A 14,185-nucleotide genomic window follows, 5' to 3' on the forward strand; every position below is an offset into this window, starting at 1 on the left:
ACTGAGAAGGCCCTCTGCCTGATTCCCTGTAGCTTTGCTTCTCGCAGTAAGGGAACCGCCAGAAGGCCCTCGGCGCTGGATCTCAGTGTCTGGGCAGAATGATGGGGCTGGAGACCACCTTTTCCCTGTCTCTTTAAGCTAGGTTTAGATAGTAGCTTTGGTTAACTGAAATGTATGCTCCCCATCAGCGGATCCAAAAATCTGCAGGCTGGCATACAACATTTTTTAAAAAAATAATACATCCTTTCCAATTAAACCACATTTTAAAACAAGCGTTGCCTCAGGGATAATTAGTCAGGGGCTGCATGCTAGCAGTAATCAGTACCCACTGACTTGCAGAGTATCTTCAGGAGAAGAAAGGGATGAGGAGTAATCTCTACACAAATCTGGAGAGGAGTTCCTAAGACAGTTGGATGGGGCCTTGTATGCCTCCTTCCAGCAAGTCCTGCAGCTAAGCTGGTGCCAAATGTCTTGTTCTGCTTTCCTTTGGACCACATTATTGAGGCCGAAAGTGTTAGTAATTTCATTCTCTCATTGCTGTTGGATCTCGTGATCCACCGTTTACATTCCATAGTGATAGGGGTGTGAGAACGGAACTCAGACACATTGCACTTCCGTTTTGTGTGCTTTTGTACTTCCATGGCTGCTCATACTCAGCCATGTTTGTTGTTTTGATCTGCAAATAAAGAAGCTTTCACAATGCCAAATACCTACAGCCTCGCTTCTTGCTGATACTCTGCTAATGGTAATAGCGTGCCCACAGCTCCACTGGATGTGGGTCGCTGGACACCTGCATACAAGGAAGGTATGTGTGCATAGAGAGAGGGGTCTTGTCATCTGGGCAGCCCAGGACCTCCACACATACTGCCCAGGCTTGCACCACAGAGAGGTCACCGGTCACTGCCTCTCACCCTAACCTACCTCACAGCAGGCATGCCGCTCCTAGGGGCAGGTCTTCGGGCGCCTCAAAATCTGCTGGCACAAGGCCAGGCCCCCTCGATGTTGAGGGGGCAGGGGAGGCCGATCACCCAGCCAAGCATGGCATGGTTCAGGAGCTGGCTCCTCCTGAGCATGAGAGAGGAAGTTGTGCCGTGCTGGGCACCACGCTCGGCCTCCTCCTAATAATGTGATGTTGCACGCATTATGTCACATGCTGACACCTCACATGGGGGCGGGGCAATCTTGGACACAAGATGGCACCTCTGCCGCACAGGGTTGTGGGGATTAAATGAAGCGGGAAAGAACCACGGGCACTGCCTTGAGCTCCTGGGTAGGAGCAGAGAAGGACTCTCAGAGAACTGCCTGCTGAGAGCCTGAAGGGCCCTGCTCTTGCCTCTCTCCACCTGGCTTGGGGGGCGGGGGCTTGTCAGGCTTCACGAGGACTGTGGCTGCTGCTCAGCAGAGAGGGCTCCTCTTTTCAATTGTTTATCATTTTTATCTGTGTCGTTTAAAATGAGACCATCTTGGCCTTACCTTCCAAGTCCCGGACTGCAGAATCCGGGACCGGCAGCCGTGTGACACCGGAAGTTGCGTCGACGTAACTTCCAGTGTCGCTTTGCCCTTCTATGGGCACCAAAAATGGACGCCGCCGGCTTCAAAAGTAGTTTCTATGCATGACCAGAAGTGCGTCGACGCAACTTCCAGTGTCGCCCCGCCCATCTATGGGCACCAAAAATGGCTGCCGCCGACACCGGAAGTCCCACCTACGCACTTCCGGTCATGCGTAGATGCGACTTTTGAAGCCGACGACGGCCATTTTTTGTGCCCATAGAAGGGCAAATCAGAAAGAAAAAAATTGGCCGCCGGCAGGAGAAAATAACGGAGAAAAACGGGAGACGAAGTGATACGGGGGACCACCGGGAAAAGGTAAGTAAAAACAGGGGGTTTCCCGGGGAAAACGGGGTACTTGGCAGCTATTATCTTGGCTGTGAGCCCTGGAAGACCTGCACCCTGCCTGGCTGGCCTTTTCCCACCTGGCCTGGGAGACTGGAGTGCTGACTGACTCCAACTACAAAAGCTGAGGCTGTTGAACAAATTCTTGGGCCAGAGTATTGTTTACCAGGGGTTGAGAGAGCTTGTTGCTGTTATTGATATTACTGTTGTATCTTTAGTGTTAGATCTTAGGATTTATGTAGAAATTGTTTCCATTGGGTTGTGTGCTTTTTGATGTGTTTTATTTATTGCTTATGACTTCTGTTATGTTTGTAATTATGTCAATCTTGTCATGTTGTCAGCTGCCTTGAGCATAATTTCAACTATGGAAAGGCAGCATACAAATAAAATGATGATGAGGATGAGGATGAGGATGATGAAGCATGGGTTATAAATGCAGCGAATCGACTCATAATATATCACCACCACTCTGAGCTGCCTCACCTTCTGAATTTTGACGGGACGTGGCTCCCTTCATGCGGAAAGCCTGCCGGGCTCGGCTCCTGTCTCCAAAGCTCCAGCTCTTGGGCACTTTGCTGGGACTGTCTTCGATGCTCTGGTCCGCACTGGGGGACCTCCGTATCCCCTGGGCCTGAGGAGAACCTTTACCTTTTGTGGCCGCACCTCGAGGGCTGGAGAAGACACGATCTTTCAAGCTGACCTTTTGACTGCGCACAGAGACAAACCAAGACAAGAGACCAAAAAAAAGAAAAAAGGGGAGGGGGGGAGACAAGCAAGGGGAAGTCACTCCAAAAACACCATGGCGGCTCCCCTTCAGCCATTCAATATCGATTGTCTTTCAAAGCAGTGGCAGCTGAAGCGTCGGCAGTGAGATGTGGCTTTTAAGACACTAGGCCGGTCCGGAAAAAAGGCATTTCGGGGAAGGTTTCCATGGCGATGGATGGAGATGAGGTGGGGGTCGTTAATCGATGAGCATCGATGAGGAATGGACATGTAAACAGAAAGTGGTCTTGGGATGTGAGGGTCTGACGAGGGCAAATGGAAAGGCGAGGGGCACAAAGCGGTGGGGTACGGTAGCTGTTGTAGACAGGGGAACGCGAGTAAGGGTCAACTATTCAAAATCTGGACCTTGATCCCTGTCTGAGCGGGATAGTGAAGAAAGACTCTCCTAAGATATACCTGCAGAAACCATTTCTGCCAATAAGAGTCTAGAGAGCCTGGATCAATCAACCAGGCTCACACAATGTGGGTGCAAGACTCGAAACCTTCCTGATTCTCTCACTTGCTTTGTGAAGTGGGAAAAGAAGACCTTAGAAAGTGGGTAACTGGCCTCATTACCCACCATGCAAAGTTCTGTGTCACGGCCAAGAAGGAGGCAGCCATCTTCCATAGCATTTTACGCATGCATTTTGTCAGATGGCTTTGCCTTACCTAGTTCAAAGGTATTTAAGGGCATTTTGTAAGCTTGATCTTTTAGGACAGTTATTGTATTTGTTAGATTTGTATACTGCCCTTCATCATAAGATCTCAGGGCGGCTCACAGAACAAAATACAAGATAAAAACATGAAAATAAGTAAAGCAAAACAGCGAAACGATAACCACCACCCTCCCCACAGACACATTTAAAAGGCTGTAGAATATTAGTCAGCCAAAGGCGTGGTTGAAGAGGAACATTTTCGCCTGGCGCCTAGGATATCCAAAACTTCCTGTACGCCAACTTTTCTGAATGCTGCTTTTTCTTCCTGTCCCCCCACCTCCACCAATACCCGCTAGTCTACTTTACATTGATAACATCTGCTTTCCTGCATATCAAAAGTACCTGCGCACAATCACATCACCGAGGATTTCTGGGTCAGATTCCCCACTTTACGTTACTGAACATTTAATCCCAGAGTTATGTGCATCTGAGGATTAAGCTGTGCTTTTATTTAACCTCCCACCACCACCACCACATTAAGTGCTAAACTGTTCACCAGCATGAAAGCCTTTCCTGGAAAGACAGAATAAATTCACGTAGGATGTTTCCCGGTGGCTGCTAGCCATGATACCCAGAAGGGCCGCCTCTCTGCCCAGAGGCTTGAAGGTGCTAGAGGTTTATCAAGCGTGTGCAGGTGATCCTATAACACTCTCTTTGTCGGGGGCCAGGCTAGAGCCAAAATCCAGAAATCAAAGCTCTCCCGTTTCATTGCTGCTGCTTCATTGCTGACCAGACAAGAGACAAGGCTTTCAATATATATTGATCAGGCTTCTTCCTGACTTCCACCTAGCAGGACCCCCTTCCATAAGCCTGCTGAAGAGGAAGAGGTGAGACCACAGGACCTCTCCGTCAGCTCAGGTGATTGACCAGCAACTCCTCCTGTCCTTGAAATCTCCATTCCAGCTGATTGCTATATAGCAAAGACCTAATCCAGGCATCCCCAAACTGCGGCCCTCCAGATGTTTTGGCCTACAACTCCCATGATCCCTAGCTAAGAGGACCAGTGGTCAGGGATGATGGGAATTGTAGTCCAAAACATCTGGAGGGCCGAAGTTTGGGGATGCCTGACCTAATCCCAGAGTTTGCTTTGTTCCTTCACCCTCCTCCTCCCCTTTTCTTTTTGTGTTGCCTGAAGGCAGGGATGGTCTTTTTAATATCTGCAAGCTGCTCTGTGAGCCTTTCCCCCCCCCCTTCAAGAGTGGGGTAATAAATAAATATGGTATATATTTCTTCACATTTTTAATCAACGCTTTGTTAAAAAAAAAATTAACCCAGGTCTTTCCCGAAGCGACTCTTATAGAGACTTTTATTTCTGCAACTGCCTGCCTTTCCCTTCAGGAATTGTTTAGTAACCTCTCACTGTGCTTGGTTATGCTTTTAAAATAAAATCTTACATTAATTATGGGGAGCTGCTAATGCACTGAAATGCAGCCCCTGAAAGCCCATTACTCATAATGAAAAGGAACTCCCCCCCCCAAAAAAAAACCAACCTCCTGGCGTAATGGAAAACAAACAAGTCTCTAAGGACAGAGGCAGACCCCCGGCTATGTTAAGGTTTTTTCCTTCACCAGGGACCTGTTTTCCAGCTCAAGCAGCTGCAACATGCAGGGAAATTTCTACAGGGAGAACAAGAACCGGAAAGGAGGTGGGGCAATGGCAGGCATTTGCAGCTGATTCAGCAGCATGTCTCCATCTATACAAAGTCACAGAATCATAGAATTGGAAGGGAGCACAGAGGTCATCTAGTCCAACCCCCTGCATTGCAGAAATCTTTTACCCAATGTGTGGCTCAAGCCCACCATGGGTGTAGCCTGGGAGGCAGGGAGCAGCTGCCCACTCCCCCCGCCAAAAAAATCAAGTCAATAAATAAAAATAACTAAAAGCAGAAATAATCAGAATATTTGAAATGCTCGCTGGCGTCACTTGCTTTACGTAATATAAAATGTTGGCTGCTTCCAACTTTCTTGCAAAAACTCTCTCATAGGGCTGCATCTCTCTGCACAACATCTCAGGGAACATTTTTGTTCTCTCTTTACCATCACTCTGCTAAGGATTCCCCTGAAATTTACTTGCATTTTGGAGCAGGGGAAAAGCACATTATCTGACTTTTTTTTTTTTTGCTCTTACCAACTGCTAGTATTGTCAGGAGGACTAATTCCAAATTACCAGCATATAACCATAGTTTATCACAACTCTTAAAAACCACAATTTTATCCTGAACATTCAAAGATACTGTGGGAAATGATTCTAATAATCATACTGCGTGCAAAGTAACCCTAAGCACCATACAAAGTATAAAAGTAGACAAATGCCTGCTAAATCTTTCACCAGTGAGCTCACGGATTGCAAAAGAATGGGGATGAATAAACAAGCCTTCTCTCTCCACAATTCTGAGGAACATTTTTTATGGGCAGCTAAAGACTCACAACTCAAGGAAAGGAGGAATCAGGCAGGTCATATGCTTAAAATCCAAAACCAAAGCACTGGATTTAAGACCAATGCGAACCCAAGCTTATCTTCCTAATGCAGGCTGCAACTCAGTACCTATTTACTTGGGAGTAAGTCCAATGTATTCAATGGGACATACATAGGATTGCGGTGGTAGTCTCTTGCCTCTGAATGGTGGGATACTTAACTGAAAGAAACGAAAAGAAACGAAAGACTGATGGTTTGAGGAGCTGGGTTGGATCCCAAAAACGGACAAACAGATCACATTTTGCAATTGACAAACATCAATCACATTTCGCAAGCATCCTGTGGCATTCTAAATCAGCCTTGCACTGGCAAAGTCCACACTTAAGTGCAAAAAAATAAAAGATGAGTCCACTGTCCAAAGCATGCAGAGGGAAGAATTAGTAGTTTAATAGCCCTAAGAGAAGACACATGGCTGCAAAGTCTTTCAAGCTGATTTAACTGTCGCAGAGACAGACGGATAAGAGATGCTGAATGAACTGGAATCTGGGATCAGTCATCTGAGTTCCCACTCTCCATCAATGCCCAAATCTTGCTCAGTGGTACTTGCAGTTAGGCAGTTAGGGGTCTTGTAGCTACAATGTGCGGAAGATTAGTGGTCTGTGACTGCAAAGCAGAAGTGCTGGAAAAGCCATGTATGTTTTCAAATACCATAATCCAGAGCTATTAAGGAGAAGCCCATTCACATGTATTCAGTCCAGCGGGCTTACGATACAATCAATATACAGTGGTACCTCTACTTACGAATTTAATGCGTTCCAAACACACATTTGTAAGTCGAAAAAAATTGTAAGTCGAATCCCATAGGAATGCATTGGGAGAAAAAATTCATAAGTAGAAGCAACCCTATCTAAAAATTCGTAAGTAGAAAAAAAAATCCTATCTAAACCGCATCCAAGATGGCGGACAGAGCTCCATTCGTAAGTAGAAGCATTCGTAAGAAGTTATTCGTAAGTAGAGGTACCACTGTATGTACTTCCAAATTTGAATTATTTAATAATAAACTAGAAAACCCCAAGTTGCGAGTGATTAGAGCGGGTTTGGTGTTGTTCTTTTTCAGGGTTTATTTTATTTTCCAGGGTAGTGTTTTCCCCGAATACCCTCTCTCTTTTGTCACTATTAACCTTATTAGCTTGCTAAGAAAGACTCTGGCTAAGGCAAGATCACACCTCGCGGTTTCCGCATTTGGTCTCATTGGGAAAACACAGAAGCAGGCAATGTGGGCTGGCCGCCAGAGGACATTCTGGAGGGCCTCCCTTTGCACCTCTATTAAGCAGATGAGTGGTCAGAACAGAAGGCAGCAGGGGAAAGAAAGAGACAGAAAATAGAGAGGATGAGTCGTGCAGCTTTGGATTAGTTCAGTGCAAAGCAATTCCCGTGGTACCTAGAGTTTCCTGAGCAGCATCCACAAAGTGACTTTCTGGACGGATTGCTTTTACTGGAAATGAGGGGAGAGCGGAGAAATTAGACCAGATGGCTCATGCCAAACAGGAAACTTTGATCAACTGCAGAAAGTGATGTGGAGGGGGACACATTCATTGGGGATATTATGGATCCAAGATGGGGTTTTTGGTTTGTTTGTTTTGTTTTCCATCAAATGCAAAGCACAATAAAAATGTGGCTTAGGGACAGCTTTGCAATAAAAAATAACTCTACAAACTGTCCCTTCTGCATCAGAAATGCCTTCCTCGGCCGCAGCCTCTCTAATGGTACACGGAGCCCTTGAAAATGTTTCTCAAATCAATTAGAAAATTTTCATTGTAATTTCCCGCCTCCCAAATATTAATCCTGCCATTTTCCATACTTGCTAAAAACTGGCACATTCCACCTCCCGACACATTGGAGGAAGAAGCAGAGATACTTTCCCATTTCTATATAGTCAGTATTTACTCTCAAGTTACCTTGAATTCTGCAGTTTCTGCCAGATATTAATTATCACCATTTCCCAATGCTTGCAAAGATCTACTTATGCAACTAGCAAAACTTAAAGGGGATAGCTTCCCGCTGAATTCAACTGAATTATATATTCCACCTCTGCTCTTATTTTGTCATTTTTGTTTGTCCCTTCTAAGTATCAATTACTGGCGTTTTTTGTTGGCATTTGGCATCTTTTCTCCAATGTTTTATACCAAGAGAAAAGCACTAGGCCTAAAAGGTGTGAATTTCACCCACAGAAAAGAACAAGGCAGAGGTACACATTGCGCTATCAATCAAATTAGCATTTATGCATGACCCAGAACTGCCAAAGCTCTGCCACTATTGCTCCTTCTCTCTGTGGAAACGTGTGGTTCAAATGTCTGATGTGATGTCACTGAGCTTTACACCTCCCTCCTCTGGGGTCGCAAAGATGCAACATCTCTTACAACATCTGGTTTGGCCCAACGACCCACCTTCCTTTCTCTTCTTGTCCGCCCCAAATGAGCTGTTTTAATAAGTCAAGAGGGCACACCCTGAGAGCCGGCTCAGTACCATTAGCAACCTCTCAGCCAAATTTAAAATGCAGAAGGGGGTAGCCTCTTTGGCTTGCGCTGGGAAGGGGGCAGGGAGAAAGGGAACCTGGCAGCGTAACGCTTCCATTCCAGTACCGGAAGGGATGTTGAGCATCGCTCCTTCTGCTCGGCAGCCTCTGCTGCAAGTTCAAACAGAATCCGCACTCTCTTTCTCAAGAACGCCCGGCTCCATTTTCCTGGCAAAGCACCAGAGGTGTCTCTTCTTGAAAGAACAAGACCACTCATCAAATACAGTAGGGTAGGGGGTTTCCTGGCACAGGGCCAGACTAACATAGAGATTCTGCGAGTCTCCTGCAGGCACCCCAATAATACGAGGGGTTTAAAAACAAATGGAAGGGCTGCCTCTGTCATTTGACATTTTCATCAACAGCCCGACCACAAGTCCATCCGCAGCTCCTTCTGCCCCCAATCTCTGGAGGGAATAGTTAAAACCTTAATCTACAGCAGGCATCCCCAAACTTCGGCCCTCCAGATGTTTTGGACTACAATTCCCATCTTCCCCGACCACTGGTCCTGTTAGCTAGGGATCATGGGAGTTGTAGGCCAAAACATCTGGAGGGCTGTAGTTTGGGGATGCCTGATCTACAGCATCCCCTGCCAGGAACCAGAATTCTCTGCTAAACACAACCCCATGTATCCCTATTAATTTTCCTATGCTGATGAGACTGCCATTTGAAATGATTGTAGAACTTTTTGAGCAAACCCAAGCTACCTAAGATTATCACCAATTTGGTGGAGGGGGGTGTCAGTTGCCCTGTGGTGTTTCATCTTCACCCCCACCCACCCCCACAATTTTACATTATTATTAATTTAAATTGCATTTGATTTACTAAGCTGGGGTTAGCTAACATGGCGTCCTCCAGAAGCTATTGGACTACAACTCCCATCATGCCTGACCACCAACCATGCCAGCTGGGGGTGATGGGAGTTGTAGTCCACTCACATCTGGACAGCACCATGTTGGCAACCCCTGCGCTAAAAGCAATCTGCCCCTACTGAAACGGATGGGGAAAGGGAAACTACCATACAATAGCCAGCCCAAGAGATTTTGGCACCTGAGGCAAACTGCAAAATGGCACCCCTCTCACCACCAAGGAAGAAAGGGTGAGTGGAGATCTACATTGGGAAGATGGGAGGAATAAAGATCTATATGAGGATCTACTGCACCGGCCGCCTCATCTCACCTCATGGGAGGGCTGGCCCTGCACTGAAGATAAGTGGCATCCATTCTGTCCCCAGCAAATTCTCAAAATAGGGCAAGGGAAATCTTAGAATTCAATTTATATGTGATCATATCACTTCAGGAGCACAGAAGTAGACCTTTCTATTTGGAGTGGGCGAGTGGTAATATCCTGCACGTTCTCTACCTGTCTTAAGTTAGTTAAGTCCATTGACTTCAGTGGGTCTACTCCAAGTAAACTACCATGCACTGTTTTTGGGATGTGGTACTAATGTGATTAAGTTCAAAGGCCAATTAAGAAATGCTAACCTGAACTCAATCCATTTTCGAACACACAGTGCGGTCACACCTTGCACGCATTTAACATGTGCAATTTCAACTTTATGCACTTGAAGTTCGGCTGATTGAAATCACACAAATAAAAGGCATGGAAGGTGGAGAGCTTAAAAGGCCTTCTTTTTTTCCACAGGGTTTTCCCAACATGGAAGAGCTTTTAAGCTGTCAGATTTGCTTACTGGGCTGTGGGAGGCTCTCGCAAGATCTCAGATGGCACCATGATAGTGGTGAGACCAGAAGAAACAATGAAGCCGGTGTGCTTCTTCAGGAAATGACAGGGAAAAGAGAGGAGAGCAGCAGTAGATGGTGCTGCTCGGGGCCATGAGAAGCAGTGCAAGTCTACGGGGGGTGGGGAGCCAGGAGTGTGACAGCTGCAGCCAAGCAACTTGGGGACCACACAGAAAGAGATTAGGGGCTACATAAAGCCCACAGTCTGCGGGGTGGGGACCCCTGCTGTAGAGGGAAACCACCTGGGTGCGCGCACACACACTCCGGCCCACCGCGGCGTCTGTGGGACCGTGAACTGGTCCAAGCCACAAAAACTTTGCCGCCCCCTGCACTATATGGTGAGCGCAGAGGGTTGAGAGTGTGTGTGAGCTAATGGACAGAATGCCACACTGTCAGTTTGCAATTTCTTTTTGGTACAGAAAGTACTGGCTTAAAGTGTAGAGATCTTTCCTATTCTATTCAACTCAAGAGGGTTCTGGAAGCTTCTCTGTGTGATACAAGCTGGTGCAAGCTGGAAGTTTCTGGCTAACAAGCAAGCTTCTGTTCCGCCTACAAAGAAGCAGAAGGTTCCTGATGTTTTGGTTATTCCTTCAGAGAAGCTGAGTACAACTGGTTTAAACTGGTTCTGTTATCTCTTTCACTCAAGGTTATGCTGACTATAATAACAGACAGCAAAGACCTCCGGTGTTGTGAACAGAAAAATCTGGCAACCTTATAGCAACACATCAGGCTAATAATTTGATTACAGTGGTACCTCGGTTTATGAACACAATTGGTTCCGGAAGTCTGTTCACAAACTGAAGCGTTCATAAACTGAAGCGAACTTTCCCATTGAAAGTAATGGAAAGTGGATTAATCCGTTCCAGACGGGTCCGCGGAGTACTCAACCTGAAGCGTACTTAACCCGAAGCATAGGTGTAATTGGTTCCGGGAGTCTGTTAATAAACTGAAGCGTTCATAAACTGAAGCGAACTTTCCCATTGAAAGTAATGGAAAGTGAATTAATCCGTTCCAGATGGGTCCACGGCGTTCATAAACCGAAAATTCAGAAACCGAGGTGTTCATAAACCGAGGTTCCACTGTACAACTAAACTGTACAGCTACTAAATTGTATCTTCATTCAAATAAAGTGGCATACAATTTATACAAGGTAACACCAACTAATGTAACTTAAGCGAATTTCCCAAAGTAGGGGATTTTTTGGATGGCGTATCAAATGGAGAATAATTCAAGTTTGAGGCAACATGCCTTCCAAAATAAGTAGCCTATAAAGTCCCAACCACAGCACAGATGTGCCTGGTTATATAGACGACCTATTCACTGAATCAGTGAAAGCTGAACCATTTGCAACTTATGTAGCCTCTAGGCACCCCCAAACACCCTCCAGATGTTTTGGCCTACAACTCCCATGATCCCTAGCTAACAGGACCAGTGGTTGGGGAAGATGGGAAGTTTGGGGGTGCCTGCTCTAGGACCTCTTATTTGCCGAGGAACAAAGTTTGAAATACAAAGTTTGAAATAGTCGGTTATCCAGGAAGTACTGTCCTGCTCCTGCCTCTGGAACACCAACACACTGCTAAATATATGAATAAGATACAATTTAGTAGCTACATAAAGTGTTGTAATCAAATTATTAGCCTGACGTGTTGCTTTTAGGTTGCCAGACTATAATAATAGGCCAGAAGGAGCCTGGGTTTCACTTTCTGTCGCTCTTTCCTTCTAGTGTGGGGTTCTCTACATAGTATGCTTGGTGTTGAGGTTTTAGTCTTATTATAAGTTTAAATTAAGTATGCTGCAACTAGATTTCTTATGGACTCTGCCGATCCTGAAGGTGTATGGATTTGTGACCATTATGTTCATTTGCCTTCAGTAAACTCTGCTGGATGAAGAACTGATTGCCTCTGGTCTAATTTTTTTTTTAAAAAAAAATCCTGCAACGTTTTTATGTTTTCACTCTGCTAACTACACATTGGGGTCGCCTCTGGATCCATATGAGCAGAATTCATGACACACACTTGGATGGAGGAAACCTGGGTCCAAATGCCTCACTAGGTGGCCCTGGGCTGGTCAGTTTCTCTTGGCCTGGCCTCTCTCACAGGGTTCATGTGAGGACAACAGAGAGGAAAGAGGAGAGGAAGGAGCTAGACTTCTTGGAGGAAAGGTGAGATAAATCCACAGTCAATAAATAAAGCGCAAAAACTACCAGACTGGAAAAAGGTAGGTCAGGGAATAGCTGTATCATCCCTAGGAGCTGTTTGAAGTGCATCCAGTGCTGGCTCTAGGTAGACCCCCGGTGGCGTGGTGCGCTGGTGCACCAGGGCGCCGGGCCGGTAAGCAACCATGCTGCGCCCTGCGAGGGCGGGGGCGCCGGAGCGATCTCCGCCCCTCAGCGCCAGGGCGCGCAATCTGCTCGAGACTGCCCTGAGTGCATCCACCCACAAGCTCAGCCTGGCACATTGACAAGAGTAGTTTTCTACGCTTAACTTGTCTCCCAGGTTGCTAACTCACTGGGGTATCGCACTTGTGCAAAAAAAAAAAAGGCAGGTGTGATGTCCACAGCCCTGCCACTACTCATGCTGGCTAGGGCAGAAGGGGTTACAGGTAGGTAGCTGTGTTGGTCTGACGTGGTCAAAACAAAAAAATAAAAAAATATCCTTCCAGTAGCACCTTAGAGACCAACTAAGTTTGTCATAGGTATGAGCTTTCGTGTGCATGAACAGTGGAGAAGCCTGAATTGGGTCCATTGTTGTCACACGAGGGCTGGATTTTCTGGATCCTGTGCTGGCGCAGTCCCTCATCCCCCAACACCGTTTCAGGGGTGTTTCTGTTGGCTAGTGCCAACAGGAATGTCACTGGTGGTAGCTCCCACCCCACCCGACATTTCAGCGAGCACATTGCATGCTTCTTCTTAGAAGAGCTTCTCCACCAATGGTGGAGTTCTTCCAACAGTGGAGGCCAGCAGAGCTGGGCAAGGCTGGGTCAGAAGGACGTCATCCAAGCTCCCTCCAGCACAGCAGATCCTGGGCTTGGATTGCTCTGCCAATTTTGAGATGAGCAACTGAATCATGTTAGTATAAAGGGGTTGGGGAGGAAGACGCATGAACTCCTTGGAGGAATTGTCAGATATACAGCTAATAAATGAATGAACTTGTCACCCTGCTAGTCTTGTAGCTGGAACATACAGGCATCTGTTGCAAACTGTTGCTTGAAATTATTAAATCACCTGAAAATATTGAATGTCTGTGGCAGAAAGCCAACCTAGACTTTAACACAGGCAACATTTTCCTCATATCCTCATAATGTCGGGGGGGGGGAATGTACGGTGTCATATTGTCAGGATCAGTCCCCCCACCTCTTGTAAGCAGCAGCCAATGAAGCAGAGCAGCAGAGGGAAACCTTGAACCCGATGCAACAATACACTGCATTTCTTTTAACTAAACATTGCTGGAGAAACACAGGTTGATACACTCATATAGCAAGCAATTAGTTAGGCCCACAGATTTCTCTGAAACTCTTCTCTCCAAACAGTTCTACAAATATTTAGTATTCCCAGAGATTCTAAACCCAGGTGAATAACCAACTGATTATCTGGTTTTCGCTGCAGTTTTACCTGTGTTCCAAAATCCTATATCAAAACTGAACAAAATCTCTAACCAGAGTCAGTAGCTAAGAGCGATGTTTAACTAAGCTTTCCTCAAACTAGACCCATTGAAACTAATGACTGAGTTAGGTCCATGAATTTCAGTGGGTCTAAGAAAAAAATTAGTTGAATGCCACCCAAACCAGCACCATATGAACCCAGAACTACACAGTTCCTGCAAGACTAACTTTTTAGGAGCTATTGCAAGATTTGCAAAGTAAAGAAATGGAGTACAGTGTTAACATCTCATGTGGGAACAATGCTATGTCTCAAAGCTCAACATATACCCATCAGATGAACCTCCAAAACGGACTTTCCTCTTCAACATCATGTCAGCTACTATTGTGCACCGAGCTGTCTTAAAACTAAAGCACACTTTCAGTCCGTAGATATCTGCCTGGCAGAACACTAGCTTTCTTGATTGAGAATCAAATCTGAAAACATTGTA

At 46.0% G+C, this 14,185-nt stretch overlaps 1 protein-coding gene across 1 annotated transcript in view; it reads right to left on the reverse strand.

Annotated features, from left to right (window-relative positions):
- Positions 1-14,185, reverse strand: part of KCNQ2 (potassium voltage-gated channel subfamily Q member 2) — a 65,431-nt gene that overhangs the window by 20,039 nt on the left and 31,207 nt on the right. Inside the window, exon 5 of the mRNA XM_035122638.3 lies at positions 2,377-2,600. Coding sequence (XP_034978529.3) covers positions 2,377-2,600 — 224 coding nt within the window. The remainder of the gene's footprint in view (positions 1-2,376; positions 2,601-14,185) is intronic.

The sequence above is a fragment of the Zootoca vivipara genome, chromosome 7 (genome assembly GCF_965207765.1).
Source record: "Zootoca vivipara chromosome 7, rZooViv2.hap1.1, whole genome shotgun sequence".
NCBI classification, from domain to species: domain Eukaryota; kingdom Metazoa; phylum Chordata; class Lepidosauria; order Squamata; family Lacertidae; genus Zootoca; species Zootoca vivipara.